Source organism: Ranitomeya variabilis, chromosome 7, assembly GCF_051348905.1.
Source record: "Ranitomeya variabilis isolate aRanVar5 chromosome 7, aRanVar5.hap1, whole genome shotgun sequence".
Lineage (NCBI taxonomy): Eukaryota > Metazoa > Chordata > Amphibia > Anura > Dendrobatidae > Ranitomeya > Ranitomeya variabilis.
Window position 1 is genome coordinate 212,941,092 of NC_135238.1, and position 24,939 is coordinate 212,966,030.

Consider the following 24,939-nt stretch of genomic DNA (forward strand, 5'->3'; position numbering starts at 1 on the left):
AGCTTTTGATGACATCATAGGTCTTTTCTCCTATTCCCCTCTCAAAAAGGCCTTGGTGCCATACTGCGTCGAAGACCTTTTTAAAGTCTACAAAAGAGGCATATATCTTCCCATGCTTTGTGTTGTGGACATGGCTCTGAATGAGGCTGTGCAGGCTGTAGATGTGTTCGATAGTCCTGTTATTTGACATAAACCCTGCTTGGCTTTTGCTGAGGATGTTGTGTTCGGTGAGAAAACTGAGGATCCTCTTGTTCAGGATGTTGTTGAACAGTTTTCCCAGGTTGCTGCTGACACATATGCCTCTGTAGTTGGCAAGGTCGTACCTGTCTCCACTCTTGTGGATGGGTGTGATGAGGCCTTGGTTCCAGGTATAAGGAAAGTAGCCAGCACTCAGTACGATATTGAATAGTTTATCCATTGCTGCCTGTATTTCTGGTGGGCTGTACTTCAGTATTTCTGGTGGGATTTTATTCAGGTCACCAAATTTTCTGCACTTTATGGGAGAGATTCTCTCTGTAACTTCCTGTAATGTAATTGATGTATCCAGAGTGTTTTTTAAATTTTTGACCTTTTCCTTCATTGCCCTTAGTTTTGCCGTCATGTTTTTCTGTTCTTGGCTTAGTCATTCTTTCGGGATGTCTTTATATAAGTCTCTGAAGTACTGGAGTCAGAAGTTGCCGTTTTGGATATGAATGTTGTTTTTCTTGCTTTTTTGTGCCCATGTGGTTCCATAGCTCCCAGAAGGAGTCGTCTTGGAGTCGGATAAGTTTGGTAGAGATGTAACTCTGCCTCTTCCTGAGGATTGTTTTGAACTGCCTTTGTGTGGTGTCATTGGCATCCCTCAGACCCAGGTGGCTTGGGTCTCTGTTTCTTTTTTGAGGCTGTTCTCAGGATCTTCCATATCTTTGCATTCTCTGTCAAACCAACCATTGATCTGTTTTTCTTCTGGCTTCTTGTAGTTGACTTTTTTAGATCAGACAATCTGGCCATGGTGTAGAATATATCATTGAGGTCTTTTGCAGCTTGACTCACACCTTCTGGGCTAGGCTTGTTCTCGTAGTTGTAGAAGTGGTGGAGCATCTCCTGTATTTCGGGTCTGCTTGGAACCTCTTTATATTTTATTGCCTGGAACGTCTTTATATTTTATTGTGGACATCTTGGACCATTTATAGGATGGAGGCAGGTTGAAGAGGCCGCTTGGCTTAAATTGTTTTTTGGATGGTTTCTTTGTAGATTTTGTGTACATAAGAAATTGGCTGTGATCTGACAAGTGCATTTGGGGGTGATTATGAAGGCGCTGATATTTGCCAGGTCCATATCCGTAATGGCATAATCTACTGCACTCCTTCCTACATAGAAGTTTAGTGTACACCTTCCTAGAGAGTCTCCCTTTGTGCTAAAGTCCAAAAGTTCTACATAAAATCAGGAGTAGAGATGGGTGACCCCAAACTGTAAAGTTTGGGATCCGTACTAGACACCTAGTGTACGTTCTCGGACCCCGAACACGGACTTCTGTTGGAAGTCTGTGTTACTGTTAGGGTTCGGAAGCCCGAACAAAGCTTGTTGAAAGGCTGCAGCCACCTCTCACCAAGCCAACTGGAATACACTGAGCTGATTGTAAGAACGTGGCTGCATGTGATCGGTGGTGACATCGTTAAGGTCTCTGGAAGCTCTTCTCATGCTCAGTGTGTTCTGGCTGGCGTAGTGAGCAGCTGCATCACTGATGTGACAGCTCACCAAACCATCCGGATCATCATGGGGCAAGGGCATTAATGGATTATTGGCGGAAAGATGAGTATAACTTTTCTTTTTAATTTTTATTTTTTGGTGAATAAATGGGTAAAAGAGGGTGGGGGAGTTTTTATTTCAAATAAAAGACTCTTTTTATTTCAATGAAAGGACTTTACTCTGTCTGTGTCTTTATTACATTTTACTATGGAGACGCCTCTCTATTATTATCCCCTGGGCTTGGTGCCAGTGGACATAAAACAGCTGACATCAACCCGAAAACTATTATCTCACTTGCCATCGCACCAGGGCAAAGTGCCAGAATTGGACAGGTGCGGGCTGGTGTATATTCATTGTACGCCTGATCTTGCTGCTATCAGCGAGACCAGGTGTACGATGATGGGAGTAGTACTCTCATCCATCGACACTTGGGACCGGCGGTAATTTTTTCACTTCTGATCTCAGCTGCATGTTCACATAATGTCATCTGTATGACAGCATGGGAAATGCAGCATTGTGACCGGCAATAACGTGTAATGTTACTGCCAATCAGAGCTGCTGTTTCTTGAGCTGTCACACAGATGACAGTTTGGGAAACATCATTTGAATGGGGTCCGGGTTTGAGTTTGTGTACCATTCTGGTACCCGAACTGAACTTTTTGAACCTGAAGGTCCTGAACATCCACGGGTCCGCCCATCACTATTCAGGAGCTTTTTGCCACTTTTGTTGATTGTACTGTCATAGCTGTTTCTCTACGTGTGTACTAAGTTGTGGCCATGAGTCTCTGCTCAAAATATATACGGTACAAAGTCTTTTTCTCTCCCTGTTCTTGCATTGAGGTCTCCAAACATGAGAACTTTGCCCAGGGCCTAATAATGGGCGGCTTCTTCTTGTAAGATCTCAAAGCTGTCTGGATTGAAGTAGGATGACTCTGGTGGTGGTACATAGGTGGCCCAAAAGTAGACATACGACTGTTGTGAATTGGACTTTTTGGCTCCCTCTTGTGGTCACTAGCGACATGACACTTTGAGCTTCTTTCTCTAGCTTGGTACCCACCTGGCTCGTTAGTTCAGGGGTGTTGCTATTTAAGCTTCCTGGATTTTCAGTCTGGTGCCTGGCATCGTTGTAATCAGTTCCTTTCTGTTTGCTCCAGTCTGCTGGTCCTGGATCTTGCAAAATAAGCTAAGTCCTGCTTCCTTATTTTTTGGTTATTTGCATTTGCTCTTATTTCTGTCCAGCTTGTACCAAATGTGATTCCTGATATAGCTGGAAGCTCTAGGGGGCTGATATTCTCCCCCCGTGCCGTTAGACGGTTCGGGGGTTCTTGAATATCCAGCGTGGAAATTTTGATAGGGTTTTTGCTGACCGTATAAGTCATCTTCCTATATTCTGCTATTAGTCTGTGGGCCTCTCTTTGCTAAAAACCTAGTTCATCCTTACGTTTGTCTTTTCTTCTTACCTCACCGTTATTATTTGTAGGGGGCTTGTATCCAACTTTTGGGGTCTTTTCTCTGGAGGCAAGAAAGGTCTATATTTTCCCTTCTAGGGTTAGTTAGTTAGTTCTCCGGCTGGCGCGAGACGTCTAGAACCAACGTAGGTATGTTCCCCGGCTGCTGCTATTTGTTGTGCTAGGTTCAGGTATACGGTCAGCCTAGTTACCACTGCCCTATGAGCTGTTTTTTTGTGTTTGCAGACTTGGTATTAAATTCTGAGACCCTCTGCCATTGGGGTCATAACATACGACTGAGAGGTGAGGATGGAGCTGCTGATTCTGATCCACATGTGGCTCTCTCCTCTCTTCACTGGTTTGATGGACTGGTGTAGCTCTTCTTTATACCAGATCAATATTCCTAATGAGCAGCAGCCCTGTTTGTTGTTTTAAATTTTCTGGGCAGGGACAGAGATTTCCCTGTATCCGATGGATTCCAGGGATTCATTTTCAGTTCTGGTCGATGTTTCCAGGAGGATCTGAATGTCTATATTTTTCAGTTTTTGTATGAATATTAAACCAAATTCTGTAGGTTATTGTTGTTTTATAAAGAGGTTTTCCTGTTTAATACATTGTTTTTAAATATTTTCTATTAAAAATATATTTTTATGACATCTTTGAAATTTGCTTTAGCCTCTTTTTTCCCATATGATTTAGGTATGGGGAATTTGGTTTAATATAAGTACTATGAGGTATGCACAATACGGTTTATGGACATATGATAAAACTATTTTGTATAAAGTTGGAATCATTTGTTTTACATCCAAAGGCCGAGGTGTTCTGGCCTTGGATGTTACAACTGCTTCTTGGTAGATGAATTGCTATCTATCTATCTATCTATCTATCTATCTATCTATCTATCTATCTATCTATCCTCCTGTCTTGGCCCCATTTGATACATCAACATCACATGCAGCAGTTCTCCTGTCATGCATGAACAGGAACAGAGCAGGGAAGCTACTGTGCATGTGCGTCCACCACTGGAGGTGGACCTAAACTCACCGGTCAAAAACATACGGTGTAGCAGATGAAAACTTTATGTATTTACAGAACCACACACAATTATTTATTGATGTATGTAGCAAATGCACTTCTTTTCACACACGCTATTGATTTTTTAACACTACTTTTCATGATAACATCTTTTTAAAGTTAGCTTTTTTTGCTGCAAGACAGGATGGATATTAGATTTGTAGGACTCTGATCCGGTAGCCATGGGTCCTGAAAATATTTTAGCTCAGCTCTACTGCAAATGTAGCTTTCAAAGCATAGCCAAAACCGAGCCAAGACATTAGTCTGTAGATAGCAGTTTGTGTGCGCGGTAACTTATAGAAATCATAGTGTTAAGACCCACAAAGCAAAAAATATATATATATTTTAGCTTCATGTTAAAATTGTTATTTTTAGCTAAACTATTCCATTTTTGTTTCTTTGTTTTCCTAGCATTCTGGTACAAGATGACTCTACCTCCCCGCTTTCATAAATCAAGGAAATATCCTCTTCTTCTTTATGTGTATGTAATCAGTTAATCAGTATGAAATGAATACTATATTTTTACGTTTAATCTTCATTTTTCAATTGTCAAAATTCCAACAGTTCATATTTGCTAGTGGGAACAATATGGCTACATCTGAATATTTTAGAAAATAATGTGGGTACAGGGGGATTATTAAGCGACATTCCCGCAATTTTGGAGAATTTTTGATGTTGCAGATTTTCTGCAGCACTTCTGCTTATTGCGTAAATTAGGTTACTTGTGGGGGGGGTTTCATTGCATTTTTGATGCGGCCTTTGTCCCTTTTTGGTATGTCATCTTTTGTAGGGATTTTTCAGGGCAATTTAATTTTTTTACTATGGGACTAAGAACAACTAGTCAGGAAATGATCTGTAGTGACCGATGCCGATCTCTGCCAAAACAGAGCAGTCACACACCACTCCTGCTGGCCATTCAGTGGCTTCCACTGACGTCATGTCGACAGAACAGTCTCTCCTTCGTTCTCTTCCTTTAACGGGTCGTGACTGCGACATCATGCTGATTGACAGCCAACTCCACGCTACCTAACTCCAGGAAGTGAGTTGTCAATCCGCCTGGCGCCGGCAGTCACGCCCAAAACAACAGAGCAGCCTCGAAGTGGAAGAGTTGCTCTGTTGAGCAGAAGAATTGGCCGCAGCACTGGTCGGTGACTGCTCTGAGCAGATACCGGGAAAAACAAGCAGGTAGTTGGCAACTTTCTGCCTGTTAGTTTTTAAGTCCATAGTAAAAAAAAAAATAGTGGTGTACTAAGTCCAATTTTTTTTAAATTAAAAAATGAAATAATAAAATTTGTTTCTAAACTCTAATAATATCCTGATGAATTTTGTGACCTACGCAGCTATCACATTTCTGAAGACGGCGTCTCGTGTCTTTCCCTTCCAGGTATGGGGGGCCCTCCAGTCAGGAGGTGCATCACACATTTTCTATAAGCTGGAGGACGTACCTGGCAAGCTCTGAGGACATCATTGTTGCGTCAGTGGATGGTAGAGGAACGGCTTACCAGGGGGACAAGTTTATGCACGCTGTCTATAAGAAGCTGGGAACACTGGAGATTGACGACCAGATATTTGCAGTGAAGTGAGTGATTATATTTGTCATTGTTGATCCCTATTATGTCCTCCTGCTGCCGGTATACATTTAATAAATTAGATTTTCAGGATAAAACATTGATATGTGTGATCTCCAGTAGAGACGATCGAATCGTTTTGAAACAAAGCCAATTCTTTATGACTTGCCCCTACATTTCTGAATTTTTGAGGATTTTATTTGCACAAATTCAGCCAAATGGCTGGTTAAAAAAATAATAAAAAATTATGCTCACCTGCCCAGCAACCTCAGTTTCCTGCTCCTTTTTTCCGCTAGCTTCTAATGTGTGTTTTTCTCTGAACCGCCGCATCGTTTCAGAGTCAAACATACCTGGCCGCGTACATACAGCCAATGCCTAATTCACGCCGCCCATGGACTGAAGGGGCCGCAGCACAATCATTCTCAGAAATGGTAAAAGGGGTCACACAGGTTGGACCGCCACCAATCGTACGTGATGGGGTATTCTAGCGCCATGCCACTACTTTATGTCATGACTATACACGATGAGTGCAAGACATAATAGAGCACAAAGTTCTGTACTTTACCGCAATTATGTAATTGTATCTGTGAAATATTATGGCTTCAAGCATCATCATCATTTTACAGCCCTAATGATGGGAAACCATAAAAAATGTCATCAAGTGTAATAACATTACGAGGATTAGCAAGTTTTTTAGATCTTTGTTCATTATGGTTATAACCTCCAGGGGCTCAGTCGGGGTTCCCAACACTTCTGACCTCAGGATTAGTCAGTACAGATGACAGATCTATTACACAGCTGTGATGCTTCTCGCAGTGGGTTCAATAGGGGCTTGTAGCGCTTTATTCCTTAGGGGGGGGGGGGCATGATCCAGCTATCCAATTTATAGATTACATTAACACAAGGCTGAGAAAAAGTTGCCAAATTTCTAAAAAGCTTCTAGTTTTCTCTCCAAAGGTAGCGCCACTTTTGTCTGTAGGCTATGACTGGTATGGCAGCTCAGCCCATTCACTAAAATAGTCATACATCACATAATTTATGGAGAGAATAAGGATATGTTCACACGTCGTGTTTTTGCTGTATTTTGGCTGCTTTTTTGGTGCCTTTTGTTGCATTTTTGGTCATTTGTCTACAATACATGTGTAATAAAGCTAGTTTTATTCACTAAATAAGCAACAAAAACTCATCGTTAGTTTTTTATACTTTCTATGGGGAAAAAAGTTGCAAAAATGCTGAAAGAGGTGACATGCTGCAGTTTTCAAAAACATAGCAGTTTTCCAATTCAATCAGGAGGAAAAAAAACAATATGTGTGCAGGAGATTTCTGAAAACTCATAGCTTTTGCCGGTACTGTAAAAGCAGCCTTTTAATTTGCATTATAAAACGCAGCAAAAAAAGTTGCAAAAATGCAATGTGTGAACATAGCCTTAGACACTTTTCCTAATCTCTGACAACCATTATTATCATTCTTTCATTATTACTCCTAAATAAATTAACATCTGGGTGTTGCCATTGACTTTTTGATAAGTGCCTTCCCCTATACAGTTTGGACTGTCAGCACTGATTGGACTGTGTCAGTAACTAGTAACACCCAGTTGTCATTTTATATATTAATTTGTAAGAGGAATTACAGAGGAAAGGTACAGTGTGCAGAATTTTTATTGTTGTGTTCTTGTATAAAACTGTCTCATATACAGCTCAATCGCTTGGCCAGTCATCTACCGGTCAAACAGAAGGAGGCGGCACTAGGTGAGGAACAGAGGCGGGGTCAGAGGCTTAGAAAGTGCTCCTATCACACCCAGAGCACTTCTGTCTCATTTGCAAATGGATTACAACATGAACTTTTTGATGGAGCAGTGGAATTTGTAAAGAAATAGATAAAAAAACACACACACAAATAAATATAAACTTTATTAATTACAATTAATCCTGTACACAAATATTAAAATAAAAAAAGAAGAAAAAATATTCCATAAAGCGTCGAAAAAAGGAAAAAGCGGTGTGGTCAATGATATATGACGCTATGGCCAAAATATTTTTGTGAGTCATTTATAATAGGTCCAATTTAGTGTTTGGGGACTCCAGTAAAGTGCTGCAAGTTTTCGGTATTTTTAGTATGTGTCTTCGGGTCCAGTTTTGGTTACTGAATTTATAAATAAAGGAATAGATTGGCTTATCTTTAAAGGAGCTACACAGCAATATAAGTAATGTGGGGGGTTGACTGTCAGGACAGAGTCCCTTTAAATTCCCATAATTTCTAATATGTCTGTTTGTGATGTGTGAATGGAAATATGTATATTTTAGCAAATGATGATTTCTTATTTTTAATAGTTTTCATATTGTAATGTGCCATTAGCTGTTGCCTACTACAATCCGTACTTTGCGAGAACTATAAGAAACTTTTTTTTATTATTGAATTTTTGTGGTGGTTAAAATGTTACTGTTTTGCTGGTAGCTTAGAAAATAATCCCAATATCCCCAGCTGTCAATCTTTATTACGCAGCATCCGGACTAAGGTTTCAGGCATTGTATCAGATAACAGTCGGTAGAGGTGAGGGATTTGAGGAAAATTGCAGAAGATTATGCAGAATAATATTAAATTTGGCACTGGAATGCTGGGATAATACTCTTTTCAGAGAAAAAAAATATATAAGAAGTACCGTAATTTTGTGTTGGGAGTCCGATGGCAGAACGCAATTCAGTACAGAGCACCTTTTAATTACAGGCAATGCATATTTTATAAGGGCTAGCTGTTAATTATAATTTCCAAGGAAATTGTCACATTCAGTGACGAGAACCACACCGCACATATGGGGGCCGATTCATCAAAGATTTTACACTAGAAAACTGTTGTAAAAGCTTTGACAAGTCACATAATTTTTGCACTAGTAGCATTCACAGGGGTGAACGCCACTCAGAAGATGCCCCGAATTCATTAAGTGACGTGCACCTCTTTAATAAACCTTTTACTCCAGGGAGCCCTTCATTTTGACTAGGTGACCTACATCTGTCTTATTGATTTGACCCCATGGTCTTTCAAAATGTTTCCACTATTCAAATTTATGGCATATAGCTTAGAGATGACTAAAAGGGCAGGTGTGGATGACCGTATTTTTGGTCCAAGTGTGATCCGACAAAACATTGGATCACACTCAGATCAAACTCTGATAAGGAAGTGATCAGAGTGTGATTAGGCCAAGAGACCCGATTCTCCCGTATGATAGAATCTACAGCCGTCTGCACCTGCCCAAACGGGGATCGGTGGTCAAGGCATTGACTTTTTCCTGCTTCATCAGTGGTCTCCTATGGGATCCAGAAGTGATACCGTTAACTGATCGCTAATGCCACTGATTGACTACAACATCGAATCAGTTATAGATGTCCCATCAGCCCACCATAAGTGATCATGTTATGGGTCCCGCAGAGACAGATGGTGCAGTAGACAATTTGAGTGGTAAGTCACCCATCCTTCCTTATTTTATAACAGTTCCTTCCTCCGGAAAAGTTAAAGTAGTGGAAAGCTCTTTTAAGGAGTAACTGTACTGTACATTTAATGTATATATATATATATATATATATATATATATATATATATATATATATATATATATATATATTGATTTATGGTTACAAAATCACCTGTCAACTTAATGCATAAATCAATGGGTAATTCTAATTCTTTAGAAAATAAAAATATCCTGTTCTGCAAACCACAGCTTCACAGCATCAACTATCACCTCGTTTATCATAAATTTTTGTCCTTCCTTAATTTTTGCGTTTTGGAAAAAGATAGAGCCAAATCAGGAGAATATGGCTGATGGTTGACAAGTTCAAGGCCCTCACTGAGTTTTTGAAGGGTAATATGAGATGTGTGGACTGGCACGTTATCCTGCTAATACAAGACGCCTTGGAAAACTTTTCGCAGAACTTCCAATCTTCACCTGACATGGTTGATTTTTCTTAATGCCAATTTCAAAATGACATAACCTTTTCTGCTAAAACTTAGCATATGCACTTGTCATAGTTAATACTTGTTCCCATAGCAGCTGGATTTACTTTTGCCTGTTATAAATATTCAATGCCAACTATTTATCAATGCCGCCTCGTACGTGGCTGTGTGTATATAAGCAGTAGTCTAGTCTCTAGAAATGGCAGCGCCTTTAGTTCCTCACCCTTCTCTCTCCACAGAGCTTTATAGGCACCAGCTACAATGTAATCGCTCAGTGAAGACAGATTTGTAGACAGATTCGAGCAGTTGTTTAAAAATGAGCGATCAGTCCAAGGAGATGAAAAGTGCTGATAAGTGAGGAAAGAGGCTTCTTTCTCTTATAAGATAGACTATAATGTTTCATATCAGAAAACAAGTCAACAAGTTTAGGAAACATTGTTAAAAGTACTGAGTTTTTATAGCCCCTTATAAAATTAATAGGTTTCACTCACGAGTACACAAGGACATGAATTATTTTAGTGCGCTGTATAATGTTATCTCAAGTGCTTGTTAGAAGTGTCAAGATGAGAAAAATCCAGTGCTATGTTTTTGAGGCGTTATATTATTTTATCCTTTATGGTATCAAACACCTGAAGGCATCATGATGACTAAGATGTAGATAACATTTATAAGGGTATAATCACACACTCAGGTTTTGATAAGGATTTAGGCCCAAATTGTGGTCATTTCAATATGCTAATTAGCTGCAATAAACTCTAATTTTGTCAATTTCATTTCTAAGAAGCCTAATGTGAGCAGAAAAGACCTCTGGAAACAAATCAATAGATAAGTAGATCAGGGCTATAAGCAAATCTTCTGAACAAGAAAAAATGAAGAGGATACTGTTTAGTGGGTGCAGATGAACATTTGTAGGGATTGTTTAGGACTTAGATATTGATGACAAATGCTTAGGAGAGCACATACAGATCAGATCTGAATATACGCTCTGATATTCATGATATAGAAGTGAACGGAAGTTAAGTTGCAGTACATGTGAATGGCCACTACATGGAGTATGGCGCTGTCCTGTTCTGGCTCTACTCACTGTGTAGTTCGTCTGGCTGTGGGAAAAAATACTAACTGATTAGTAGGGGTGTCGGGAGATCCTCATGTGCAGTTCCTCTATAAGTCCTTTCTCTTCTAAACTCCACTATTTTTGCTCCTGATGGAGAGACATAAAGAGCTTGTATGTGTTATTTATTTATTATGTACTAGTTCATATGATACTAAAAGAAATAAACAACCTGTTGGCACAATTTCATATATAGAATCCATATTTCCAATTACTTTGGTTAAGGTCAAACTGACCTCAAGCCTTCAGTGCCTCCAGCCAGTGAGTGATTCTTTGGACAATGTCAGTGGAAGGTGAACTAAGCAAACTAGCAAAGAAGTCTACATTTGATATCATTTAAAGAGATTGCTTGGGCTTAGGGTACAAGCCTGCAGACACTCTATGTGACTGCAGACTTGTGAACCTTCACATTGTGTGCATTCCGCGCTATGAGGATTCTCCAGTGCTGGTAGGGATGTTACTTCAAGTATGCGATTTGCATACGTCTGGCCACATTTCGACTAGGCGTGCCCACTTGCATTGAGTGAGGTCGCGCATGTCTAGTCGGCAAGTGACTGAATGTATGTAACCTATATACTGGTGGTCACACACCCACCGCTCTTGGCACCAACACTGGAGAATCCTCACAGCACACAGCGTGCGCAAAGTGAGAATTCACAAATCTGCAGTCACATAGAGTACCTGCAGATTTGTAGCCTAAAGCCGGACAACCAATTTAAATAGCAGAGCTGGGTTCATGGCATGGACGAAATGGTCAGGAAAATGGTCAGACATTCCAGGGTTCACTTTTAGTGATGAGCGAATGTACTCGTTGCTTGGGTTTTCCCGAGCACGCTCGGGTGGTCTCCAAGTATTTGTGACTGCTCGGAGATTTAGTTTTCCTTGCCGCAGCTAAATGATTTACAGCTACTAGACAGGCTGAGTACATGTGGGGGTTGCCTGGTTGCTAGGGAATCCCCACATGTAATCAAGCTGGCTAGCAGCTGTAAATTATTCAGCTGCCGGTATGAAAACTAAATCTCCAAGCAGTCATAAATACTCAAAGACCACCCGAGCATGCTCGGGGAAAACCTGAGCAACGAGTATACTCGCTCATCACTATTCACTTTGTTAATGGTGACAACAGTTTGTTATATAGTAAATATAGGAAAACTGACTGAACAGCAATCTAGTCTGAACTGGTGCATAACCAAAAAAGACTTACATAGCAAATAGATCAATGGCTGCACTCAATTTTACTGTACTAAAGCAAGGAAATGTGCGATACATGAACTGTGAATAGCATAATGGCATGTGAAATCTATGAATAAACACATGATATGCTTAGCACAAGATTTGGCCAAAAATTGTGAGCCCATCCACCAAACGTCAAGGTAATCTCAGATCGGATGGGTACCTGACCTGTCTGCCTGGCTTAACACGTACCTCTGGCTAATAACATTGTAAAGCCTGCATTTATAGGAAGGTCGGAACCAACTGTGTTTGGATATAATTAAAATCACAGCATGGTGAAGGGCGGGGCGTTCAAGTCAGAAAAAATAGTACATAGTAAATATAGGAAAACTGACTGAACAGCAATCTAGTCTGAACTGGTGCATAACCAAAAAAGACTTACATAGCAAATAGATCAATGGCTGCACTCAATTTTACTGTACTAAAGCAAGGAAATGTGCGATACATGAAATGTGAATAGCATAATGGCTTGTGAAATCTATGAAATAACACATGAGATGCTTAGCACAAGATTTGGCCAAAAATTGTGAACCCATCCACGAAACGTCAAGGTAAATCTTGTGCTAAGCATCTCATGTGTTTTTTCATAGATTTCACAAGCCATTATGCTATTCACATTTCATGTATCGCACATTTCCTTGCTTTAGTACAGTAAAATTGAGAACAGTTTGTTATATGACATAGTGGTTATAGAGTATAACAGATTAATTCAAGTGAATGGGCAAATATCAAATCAGGTAAATTGCACAGCTAGGTTAGGGGAAAAAAAATCTATAATTGGCACTGAGACCAGCATGCTGGTACTAAAAAGTACCTAAAAAGTTGACTGGTATGATGGTTGTGCTTAATGCACATGTGAGCAATTTTATCTACTTTTTTCTAAGCAGGGAGGAAGTAAAGGCCTACAGTATTTCAAGTCTAACAATTCTCTCCTTCCTTAAAATAAACAGCTAATTTCTAATGTTCTAATATTAATTTTAGAATACAAACTTGTATTTAGACAGTGAGATGTATATCCAAGCACATCACTGAAGGAACTCCAAAATACTCAGAGGGGCAGCAACTACTCTATTTATATCTTCTGTCAATAGGGAGAAAGTAAAGGACTGCAGTAATTCAAGTCTCCTCGTATTTTGCTTTGTAAAAAAAATAAATTTTCTAATTTTATTTCTAGACCATAAACTTGCATTTGAACTCAGAGGCGCATATCCTAAGAGGTTCTTAAGTGGATTTCCTAAATAAACACTTTACAAATATAACAAGAGGGCATGATGTTCAGAGTTCTAGTGATGTGTAGCTTGCTTCATATGGAGAGATGTGTTCTATCCGTGTGCTACCAATCATCCAAATATCTGCCTTGTTCCTCATTAACAGATTTTGTGTATTAAGTAAATCCACACTTTTTCAGATTTACCATAGCAGTGCCAGTGGTTCCTCAAGGGACTACAACCCTGTTCTCTATTGAATCTGATACTGTTCCAATGTTCTTAAGCAAAGTGTGAGATTATGTAATGTATCCAACATGTCATCACTTGGTCGTTAAGATCAATCAGGTCATGGGATCGTTCTTTAAGTGAAATGTGATGTGCTTTCTAAACATATGGAGTCTATAAAAGAGCACTGACTACAGACCTGGAATGGGAAGATTATAGAATAACCTAGTAACTATGTAATACAAATATTATACAACATCATAAAACACTGCAAAAAAGTAATTAATATACAATTTATATGTTCATCTACAGTACGAAGTGTCATGTTAAGAGCAAAAATGTTAACCTTTTTCCAAAATTGGTGTTATAGGGAAGGTGTTGTTATAAGCCAAATGACATTTCAAAAGAAACTTAATGCTGGGTATACAGTTCTGACTCGGTGTGACATGAAGTTGTCATCAGCAGTGCTCAAATGTCCTGATTCCTGGCTCTGCACTGAAACAATATAATGAAACACTGCAAAGTGCCCTGAATGAAACTGCACCGCCTACATTTAGAACAACTTGGCACAGACGGCGACAATCCTGGCACACACTGCAAACATGTTTTCTCCAGCGGTGCTCCAGGTGCGCCAAACGCCTGTGCATCTTGCTCAATTTTTGTCTTTGAACCAGTCAGACAAGAAGCAGTGTCCAGACCCTTTGCATCCTCTCTCCCTACTACCTGTGCCAGTGACCCTATTCCCTCACATCTCCTCCAGTCGCTTTCCCTGGCTGTTACCACTCACCTAACTAAAATATTTAAGCTCTCCCTCTCATCTGGTATTTTTTCCTACTCATTTAAACACGCCAGTATACATCCATTATTTAAAAAAGCATCCCTCAACCAAAATTGTGCTCCTAATTACAGACCTGTCTCCATTCTTCCCTTCATCTTTAAGATCCCAGAATTCTTGGTCTACTCATGTCTCATCCGCTATCTCTCAGATAACTCTCTTCCTGACCCTTTACAATCTGTTTTCCACTCTTTATACTAGACTGAAACTGCCCTCACTAAAGTCTCTAATGATCTACTAACAGCTAAATCTAATGGTCATCACTCCCTGCTGATTCTCCTGGATCTTTCTGCAGCATTCAACACTGTGGATTACCAGCTTCTCACTATGCTCTGCACTATCGGACTCAAGGACACAGCCCTCTCCTGGTTCTCCTCCTACCTCTCTGACCGCTCATTCACTGTATCTTTTGCTGGCTCATCTTCCTCTCCTCTTCCCCGTGCTGTCGGGGTTCCTCAAGGTTCCATCCTAGACTTTCTCCTTTTCTCCTTGTACACCTATTGGACAAACAATCAGTAGATTTTGTTTTTCAGTACCATCTCTATGCTGATGGTCCCCAATTATACACATAGTCTCTTGACATCAACCCTGCATTAGTATAAAATACCAATGACTGTCTTCTTGCTGTCTCTAACATTATGTCCTCCCTCTATCTAAAACTGAATCTGTCACACATCTCACCTCTATACGATGTGATTTTCTGGATTTTATTTTTGATATTCTATCCCTCAATGTTAAAATTAACCTACCCTTAAAATTATAGACTGTTTATGTCTTTGTCAGTGGGCAAACTACAAAACTACTCAAATACTTATTTCCCTCACTGTATATACAGAGGTACTTTCTATAATGTCACCAGTGATCACTGTATTACCTGTAAATTGTATACTATGTACAGAGCTCCTGTGTATAATGTCACTGTTGATCTCTGTATTACCTGTACACTATACACTATATACAGGGCTCCTGTGTATAATGTCACTGGTGATCATTGTATTACCTGTATACTGACTCTATACTTAGAACTCATGTGTATAATGGCACTGGTGATTCCTGCATTACTAGTACACTATACGCTATATGCAGAGCTCCTATGTATAATGGCACTTGTGGTAATATTAGTATTGTGTTTTTTATTAATAATCAATATCGTAGTATTCGGTCACTATCTGGTGGTGATATGTGGTCTGGTCATGATGTAGCGATATTTGTTTCTTGTATGTGGTATTATTCAGTTACTATGTGGTGGTAATATGATGTGTTCTCATCAGGGTGTGATGGCATTTCTCCCTTGTACTTAGTATTATTTGGTCACTATGTTGTAGTAATATGTGGTCTGGTAATGTTGTGGTGGTATTTTTTCCTTGTATGTGGTATTATTCAGTAACTTGGTGGTGGTAATATGTGGTATAGTCATGGTGTGGCAGTATTATTGGTCACTATGTGGTAATATTTGATCTGGTTATGGTGTGGCAGTATTTTCCCTTGTATGTGATATTATTAGCTCACTGTATGATCTGGTCATGGTGTAGCTGTATTTGTTCCTTGTATGTGGTATTATTCAGTCAGTATGTGGTGGTAATATGTGGTCTGGTCATACTGTGGTGGTATTTCACCCTTGTATGTTGTATTATTAGCTCACTGTATGATCTGGTCATGGTGTAGCTGTATTTGTTCCTTGTATGTGGTATTATTCAGTCAGTATGTGGTGGTAATATGTGGTCTGGTCATACTGTGGTGGTATTTCACCCTTGTATGTTGTATTATTAGCTCACTATATGGTCTGGTCATGGTGTGTCGGTATTTGTTCCTTGTATGTGGTATCAAGCGGTCACTATGTGGTGGCAATATGTGGTCCGGCCATGGTGTGACGGTATTGATCCCTTTGTATCTGGTATTATTGGTCATTTTGAAAAATGCATGTGACACATTCCTTTAAAGAAAAAAAATGTATACATATATATATATACTTAAACAGAGTATTGGATATCTTAACAAATGTATGGTGTTCTATGGGAACTGTTAATGTGTAATTGGTGAGGATGTGGTGCAGAAGTGGAGTTTTTCCAAGAGTGGGTTATGGGACTGTGGAAGGTTCGAGGGGTGCAACCTGGATGGAGTCTCAAGAGGGCCTGAAAATGTTGCCAGTATGGGACCCTAAAATTCCTGGTGACAGCCTTGCTGGCTGGTGACCCTATTTAGTATATTATGGCTGTATCTTACAATATAAACACATTTTATAATTTACCTTTCATGTCTCCCCGATTTCCTCCTAGATTGTAAGCTTGTGAGCAGGGCCCTCACTCCTTTTGGTATCTGAGTTATGTTTAGTCTGTAATGTCTTTATTGTCTGTGCAAGTCCCCGCTAAAATTGTAAAGTGTTGCGGTATATGTTGACGATCAATGAAAATAAAGCTTATTATTATATAATTATTAAATGTCTTAGGGTATGTGAAACAGTGGATTTTTCAAGTGGGTTTGCTAAGGAACCCATTTGAAAAAGAATTCAATGAATGCTGAATAAAATGAACATACAGTATGCATTGCAGTGTCAAAACGACTGGCAATGTTCAGGCTTTTTGAGTTTTTTTCAACCAATTAAGGCTTCAAAAGTTGGGTAGCGGTGCGTTCTTCACTATTTTATATATAACACCAATTCTCTGATGGCACAGCCATCGATAAAACAATCGAGAAGACAAAGAAGACATTTAAGGAAAAACATCTAAAAGACGTTTGATGCACATCCTCTTAAATTGCAATGCTGACTCATAAATGAGGGATGGCGTGTAATTTGCTCATGGTCTAGAAAGGTAACTGAGGGAACCTTCTCTTAAACGGATCAGTATTTTGCTCTATTTCAAACCGAGAAATTAGACATGTTTTTTCTGGCTGAAAAAGTCAATTTCTGAAAACTTAATCAGAAAAATATGTATTTTTGTGTGGTTTTATGAGGACTCTATTTTGATGCAACTTTTGACGTGTAACTAGAGTCCGATGGGCCCTGGTGCAAGATTTGGACAGATCATCCTCCTTCCAATCCTGGTATATTTTTCTTGCAAAAAAATTCTGCAAGAAATTTATGGCGCAGATTTTAAATTTATGCTGTAAGTTTGATAGAAGCAGCGAATTTGCAACAAAACCTGTGACAAATCTGCAAGTTTCACGTGGAGTTTGCTCTGGATTACTTATAGGTGTTTTATTTTCCATTTATGTTCTGTGTAGATGTAAAAAAAAAAATTTTTTTTTAACGAGTTAGAAGTCAGTCTGGGGTCAAAATAAAAAATGCTGCAATACTAGAATATTTTCTATTCTGTTTCTATTCTATGTCAAATGTTTCATGCTTCCCCCACCAGTCCTGATTTTTTTCCTCCCAGTTCACTGGTAGTGACCATGATAGTCATTTACTGAGTGCAGGGGTGGTGTCCCTATGGATTGCCATATGCAGATTTAGGAAGGATTTTTTTCTCTAAGGGCTCATGCACATGACCGTATGTTTAGTCCAAGCGTGATTGGCAAAACGTTGGATCACACTCGGGACCAATGTTAGTCTATGGGGATGTGCACGTTTGATTTTTTATGGGGCAATTAATATTGGCCTCGGGTTTTTTTGCTAGCGATCATTAAAGGATACTGCCATCGAACTGGAGCTGCACTGCTTCATCCAGCATTGGCTGCCAGCGGTCACTACACTTTGACTGAAGCTTCGCTCAGTAAATCTGTTGACAATTTACTTTTGGGCGCTACCGGAGCAAAGAACAGTTAATTAGAGGATGTGCCAGGTGTCGGACCCCCACAGTGTACCTGTCAGCATTAATGTAAGCTCATACTTTAGGTTTAGCTATTGTGTTTTATTGTTTTGACAGCTGATAATTGTTACTTTTATCATTTTAGAAAATTTATTGAAATGGGATTCATAGATGAACAGCGAATTGCAGTTTGGGGTTGGGTAAGTATATTTCCCCATTGTATTACACTTTCAACTTAAATATTACGTAGAACTACAGTCAGGGCAATAAAACTTAATTTTTTATCAAAACTCGAAATTTAACAAAGTGACTTGTAAAAATAATGTCAAATATTATTATACAGAGTTATTAACAGCTAACATTTCCCAATGACTGAGACTTATTGGCTTTGCATCTATAGATGTGTCCTTCCTTATTTTCCCTATTGGCTCGATCCCGAGGCAACCAGCTTGGAAATAATACATGAATTCGATGTGATACTCTGTCAGGAGACGTTTATGCTTCATGTGTCAATATGTGGCCACCCAGTGGTTACGATGAGAGTTGCAGCCTGTGGAGGGTTTCTAGTAGATGCCAATGTGCAGAGGAAATGCTCAAAGTAGTTTGGTCCCTTTATTCTTCAGATTGGCAGAAGTCCCGTAGAGGGTGGCGGATGTAACAATATGACTCCTTTAGCCACAATAATGCTCCTTTAAGGTATCTGTCCTGTTGAGAGATGCACATTAGTATAATTACTATTCACTTTCCAATGGTATGAGCTCTGAAATTTCTATCACATCCATTAAACTCTAAGATGAGTTATCTTTTGAGTGTTGAGGATATACATGGCATACTGATAACCGGATGATAGCGTCATCACTTCCCACGCTGCATCAAACTGAATCCTCTGTCATATTTAGACCTGGATTTTCTGTAACTGTGGCCAAGTGGCTTATGATATTACTGCTTTGCGTCTATTATTCTTTCAAATAGCATTATGCTATTTGCTTTGCAGTCTTTATTGACTAGGCAGGAAGTTAGCGCAGACATGAGATCTAAGCTAATGCATTGGTGACAGCTGGTTAGGAGAAACACTATGAGCAAAAGTATTGGGACACCTACACATTACACCTACTGGAGCTTTTATAGCTTCCCATTCTAAATCCATCATCACTAATATAGAATGTCCCCTGTTATGACCCCAGTGGACAGGGTCTCAGAGGAACGTGTAAGTCTGCGAGATTCAAAAATCCAGCTCATAGGGCTGTGGTAACTGGGTTGACCAAATAGCTACTCCTAACGCCAACACTAGAAGTAGCCGGGGATCATGCCTACGGTGATCGCTAGATGACTCGCGCCAGCCGGAGAATCTAACTACCCCTAGGAGAAGAAAACAAAGACCTCTCTTGCCTCCAGAGAAAGGGACCCCAAAGCAAGATACAAGCCCCCCACAAATAATAACGGTGAGGTAAGAGGAAATGACAAACACAGAAATGAACCAGGTTCAGCAAAGAGAGGCCAGCTTACTAATAGCAGAATATAGCAAGATAACTTATCTGGTCAACAAAAACCCTATAAAAATCCACGCTGGAGATTCAAGAACCCCCGAACCGTCTAACGGTCCAGGGGGAGAACACCAGCCCCCTAGAGCTTCCAGCAAAGGTCAGGATACAGATTGGAACAAGCTGGACAAAAATACCAAACTAAACAAAAGCAAAAAGCAAGGAAGCAGACTTAGCTTGAAATACAGGAACCAGGATCATAGGACAAGAGCACAACAGATTAGCTCTGATTTCCACGATGCCAGGCATTGAACTGAAGGTCCAGGGAGCTTATATAGCAACGCCCCTGAACTAACGGCCCAGGTGAGGATATAGGAAAAGACAGAAGCTCCAGAGTCAAATCACTAATGACCACTAGAGGGAGCAAAAAGCAAAATCACAACAGTACCCCCCCCTTAGTGAGGGGTCACCGAACCCTCACCACGACCACCAGGGCGATCAGGACGAGCGGCGTGAAAGGCACGAACTAAATCGGCCGCATGAACATCAGAGGCGACCACCCAGGAATTATCTTCCTGACCATAGCCCTTCCACTTGACCAGGTACTGAAGCCTCCGCCTGGAGAGACGAGAATCCAAGATCTTCTCCACCACGTACTCCAACTCGCCCTCAACCAACACCGGAGCAGGAGGCTCAGCAGAAGGAACCACAGGCACAACGTACCGCCGCAACAAGGACCTATGAAACACGTTGTGGATAGCAAACGACACAGGAAGATCCAGGCGAAAGGATACAGGATTAAGGATTTCCAATATCTTGTAAGGACCAATAAAACGAGGTTTAAATTTGGGAGAGGAAACCTTCATAGGAACAAAGCGGGAAGAAAGCCACACCAAATCCCCAACACGTAGTCGGGGACCCACACCGCGGCGGCGGTTGGCAAAGCGCTGAGCCCTCTCCTGTGACAACTTCAAGTTGTCCACCACAAGATTCCAGATCCACTGCAACCTATCCACCACAGAATCCACCCCAGGGCAGTCAGAAGGTTCCACATGACCCGAAGAAAAACGAGGGTGGAAACCAGAGTTGCAGAAAAACGGCGAAACCAAGGTGGCGGAACTAGCCCGATTATTAAGGGCAAACTCAGCCAACGGCAAGAAGGTCACCCAATCGTCCTGATCAGCAGAGACAAAACACCTCAAATAAGCCTCCAAAGTCTGATTAGTTCGCTCCATCTGTCCATTAGTCTGAGGATGGAAAGCAGACGAAAACGACAAGTCAATGCCCATCCTACTACAAAAGGATCGCCAGAATCTGGAAACGAACTGGGATCCTCTGTCTGACACAATATTCTCAGGGATGCCGTGCAAACGAACCACGTTCTGGAAAAACACAGGAACCAGATCAGAAGAGGAAGGCAGCTTAGGCAAAGGAACCAAATGGACCATCTTGGAGAAGCGATCACATATCACCCAGATAACAGACATGCCTTGAGACACCGGAAGATCAGAAATGAAATCCATGGAGATATGTGTCCAAGGTCTCTTAGGGACAGGCAAGGGCAAGAGCAACCCGCTGGCACGAGAACAGCAAGGCTTAGCTCGAGCACAAGTCCCACAGGACTGTACAAATGACCGCACATCCCTAGACAAGGAAGGCCACCAAAAGGATCTAGCCACCAGATCTCTGGTGCCAAAAATTCCTGGGTGACCTGCCAACACCGAGGAATGAACCTCGGAAATGACTCTGCTGGTCCACTTATCAGGCACAAACAGTCTGTCAGGTGGACAAGAATCAGGCCTATCAGCCTGAAATCTCTGCAACACACGTCGCAGATCTGGAGAAATAGCTGACAAGATAATACCATCCTTAAGAATACCAACAGGTTCAGCGACTCCAGGAGCATCAGGCACAAAGCTCCTGGAAAGAGCATCGGCCTTCAAATTTTTTGAACCTGGTAAATACGAGACAACAAAGTCAAAACGGGAGAAAAACAATGACCAGCGGGCCTATCTAGGATTCAGGCGTTTAGCAGACTCGAGATACATCAGATTTTTGTGATCAGTCAAGACCACCACACGATGCTTAGCACCCTCGAGCCAATGACGCCACTCCTCAAATGCCCATTTCATGGCCAACAACTCCCGATTGCCCACATCATAATTTCGCTCCGCAGGCGAAAACTTCCTAGAGAAAAAGGCGCAAGGTCTCATAACAGAGCAACCAGGGCCTCTCTGCGACAAAACGGCCCCTGCTCCAATTTCTGAAGCATCCACCTCAACCTGAAAGGGAAGCGAGACATCAGGCTGGCACAAAACAGGCGCCGAAGTAAACCGACGTTTCAACTCCTGGAAAGCCTCCACGGCAGCAGAAGCCCAATTAACCACATCGGAGCCCTTCTTGGTCATATCCGTCAAAGGTTTCACAATGCTAGAAAAGTTAGCGATAAAACGATGGTAGAAGTTAGCGAAACCCAAGAACTTCTGAAGACTCTTAACTGACGAGGGCTGAGTCCAATCAAGAATAGCTCGGACCTTGACTGGGTCCATCTCCACAGCAGAAGGGAAAAAAATGAACCCCAAAAAGGGAACCTTCTGTACACCAAAAAGACACTTTGAGCCCTTGACAAACAAAGAATTTTCACGCAAAATTTTAAAGACCATCCTGACCTGCTCCACATGCGAGTCCCAATTATCAGAAAAAAACAGAATATCATCCAGATAAACGATCAAAAATTTATCCAGATAGTTCCGGAAAATGTCATGCATAAAGGACTGAAAAACTGAAGGGGCATTAGAGAGCCCAAAAGGCATCACCAAGTACTCAAAATGACCTTTGGGCGTATTGAATGCGGTTTTCCATTCATCCCCTTGCTTAATGCGCACAAGGTTGTACGCACCACGAAGGTCTATCTTGGTAAACCACTTGGCACCTTTAATCCGGGCAAACAAGTCAGACAACAGCGGCAAAGGATACTGAAATTTGACAGTGATCTTATTTAAAAGCCGATAGTCAATACAAGGCCTCAAGGATCCATCCTTTTTAGCCACAAAAAAGAATCCCGCACCAAGAGGGGAAGAAGACGGATGGATGTGTCCTTTCTCCAGAGACTCCTTGATATATGAACGCATAGCGGTATGTTCAGGTATCGACAGATTAAACAGTCTTCCCTTAGGAAATTTACTGCCTGGAATCAAATCTATTGCACAGTCACATTCCCTATGAGGAGGCAATGCACTGGACCTGGACTCGCTAAAGACATCCTGATAATCAGACAAATACTCCGGAACTTCCGAAGGCTTAGAAGAAGCAATAGACACAGGCAGGGAATCCTCATGAATACCACGACAGCCCCAACTAGACACTGACATAGCCTTCCAGTCAAGGACTGGATTATGGGTCTGTAACCATGGCAGCCCCAAAACAACCAAATCATGCATTTTATGTAGAACGAGAAAACGTATCACCTCGCGGTGTTCAGGAGTCATGCACATGGTAACCTGTGTCCAATACTGCGGTTTATTTTCTGCTAATGGCGTAGCATCAATACCCCTAAGAGGGATAGGATTTTCTAATGGTTCAAGAATAAAACCACAGCGCTTAGCAAATGAGAGATCCATAAGACTCAGGGCAGCACCTGAATCTACAAACGCCATGACAGGATAAGATGACAGTGAGCAAATCAAAGTTACAGACAGAATAAACTTAGGATGCAAATTACCAACGGTGACAGGACTAACAACCTTAGATATACGTTTAGAGCATGCTGAGATAACATGTGTAGAATCACCACAGTAGTAGCACAAGCCATTCCGGCGTCTATGAATTTTCCTCTCATTTCTAGTCAGGATTCTATCACATTGCATCAAATCAGGTGTCCGTTCAGACAACACTATGAGGGAATTTGCGGTTTTTCTATCACATTGCATCACATCAGGTGTCTGTTCAGACAACAACATGAGGGAATTTGCGGTTTTGCGCTCCCGCAACCGCCGGTCAATTTGAATAGCCAGGGACATGGTATCATTCAGACCTGTGGGAATGGGAAAACCCACCATAACATTCTTAATGGCCTCAGAAAGGCCATTTCTAAAATTAGCGGCCAGTGCACACTCGTTCCAATGTGTCAGCACGGACCATTTCCGAAATTTTTGGCAATACACCTCAGCCTCGTCCTGGCCCTGAGACATAGCCAGCAAGGCTTTCTCTGCCTGAATCTCAAGATTGGGTTCCTCATAAAGTAAACCGAGCGCCAGAAAAAACGCATCAATATCAGCCAATGCCGGATCTCCTGGTGCCAACGAAAAAGCCCAATTTTGAGGGTCACCCCGTAAGAATGAAATAACAATTTTTACTTGTTGAGCAGAGTCTCCAGACGAACAAGGTTTCAGGGACAAAAACAATTTACAATTATTCCTGAAATTCCTAAACTTAAATCGGTCTCCTGAAAACAGTTCAGGAATCGGAATCTTGGGTTCAGACCTAGGATTTCTGGTAACATAATCTTGTATACCCTGCACACGAGCGGCAAGCTGGTCCACACTTGTAATCAAGGTCTGGACATTCATGTCTGCAGCAAGCTTAAGCCACTCTGAGGTAAAGGGGAAAAGAAAAAAAAAAATGAGAGAGGGAAAAAAAAAACTCAAAATTTTCTTTCTTATAATCCCACTTCTGCAATACATTAAACATTTAATACCGGCCTGGCATACTGTTATGACCCCAGTGGACAGGGTCTCAGAGGAACGTGTAAGTCTGCGAGATTCAAAAATCCAGCTCATAGGGCTGTGGTAACTGGGTTGACCAAATAGCTACTCCTAACGCCAACACTAGAAGTAGCCGGGGATCATGCCTACGGTGATCGCTAGATGACTCGCGCCAGCTGGAGAATCTAACTACCCCTAGGAGAAGAAAACAAAGACCTCTCTTGCCTCCAGAGAAAGGGACCCCAAAGCAAGATACAAGCCCCCCACAAATAATAACGGTGAGGTAAGAGGAAATGACAAACACAGAAATGAACCAGGTTCAGCAAAGAGAGGCCAGCTTACTAATAGCAGAATATAGCAAGATAACTTATCTGGTCAACAAAAACCCTATAAAAATCCACGCTGGAGATTCAAGAACCCCCGAACCGTCTAACGGTCCGGGGGGAGAACACCAGCCCCCTAGAGCTTCCAGCAAAGGTCAGGATACAGATTGGAACAAGCTGGACAAAAATACCAAACTAAACAAAAGCAAAAAGCAAGGAAGCAGACTTAGCTTGAAATACAGGAACCAGGATCATAGGACAAGAGCACAACAGATTAGCTCTGATTTCCACGATGCCAGGCATTGAAC

General features: G+C 41.1%; 1 protein-coding gene across 1 annotated transcript in view; it reads left to right on the top strand.

Moving 5' to 3' along the window:
• Positions 1-24,939, top strand: part of FAP (fibroblast activation protein alpha) — a 114,250-nt gene that overhangs the window by 67,170 nt on the left and 22,141 nt on the right. The window contains exons 19-21 of the mRNA XM_077272828.1: positions 4,662-4,731; positions 5,635-5,829; positions 18,270-18,324. Of these exons, the coding sequence (XP_077128943.1) occupies positions 4,662-4,731; positions 5,635-5,829; positions 18,270-18,324 (320 nt within the window). The remainder of the gene's footprint in view (positions 1-4,661; positions 4,732-5,634; positions 5,830-18,269; positions 18,325-24,939) is intronic.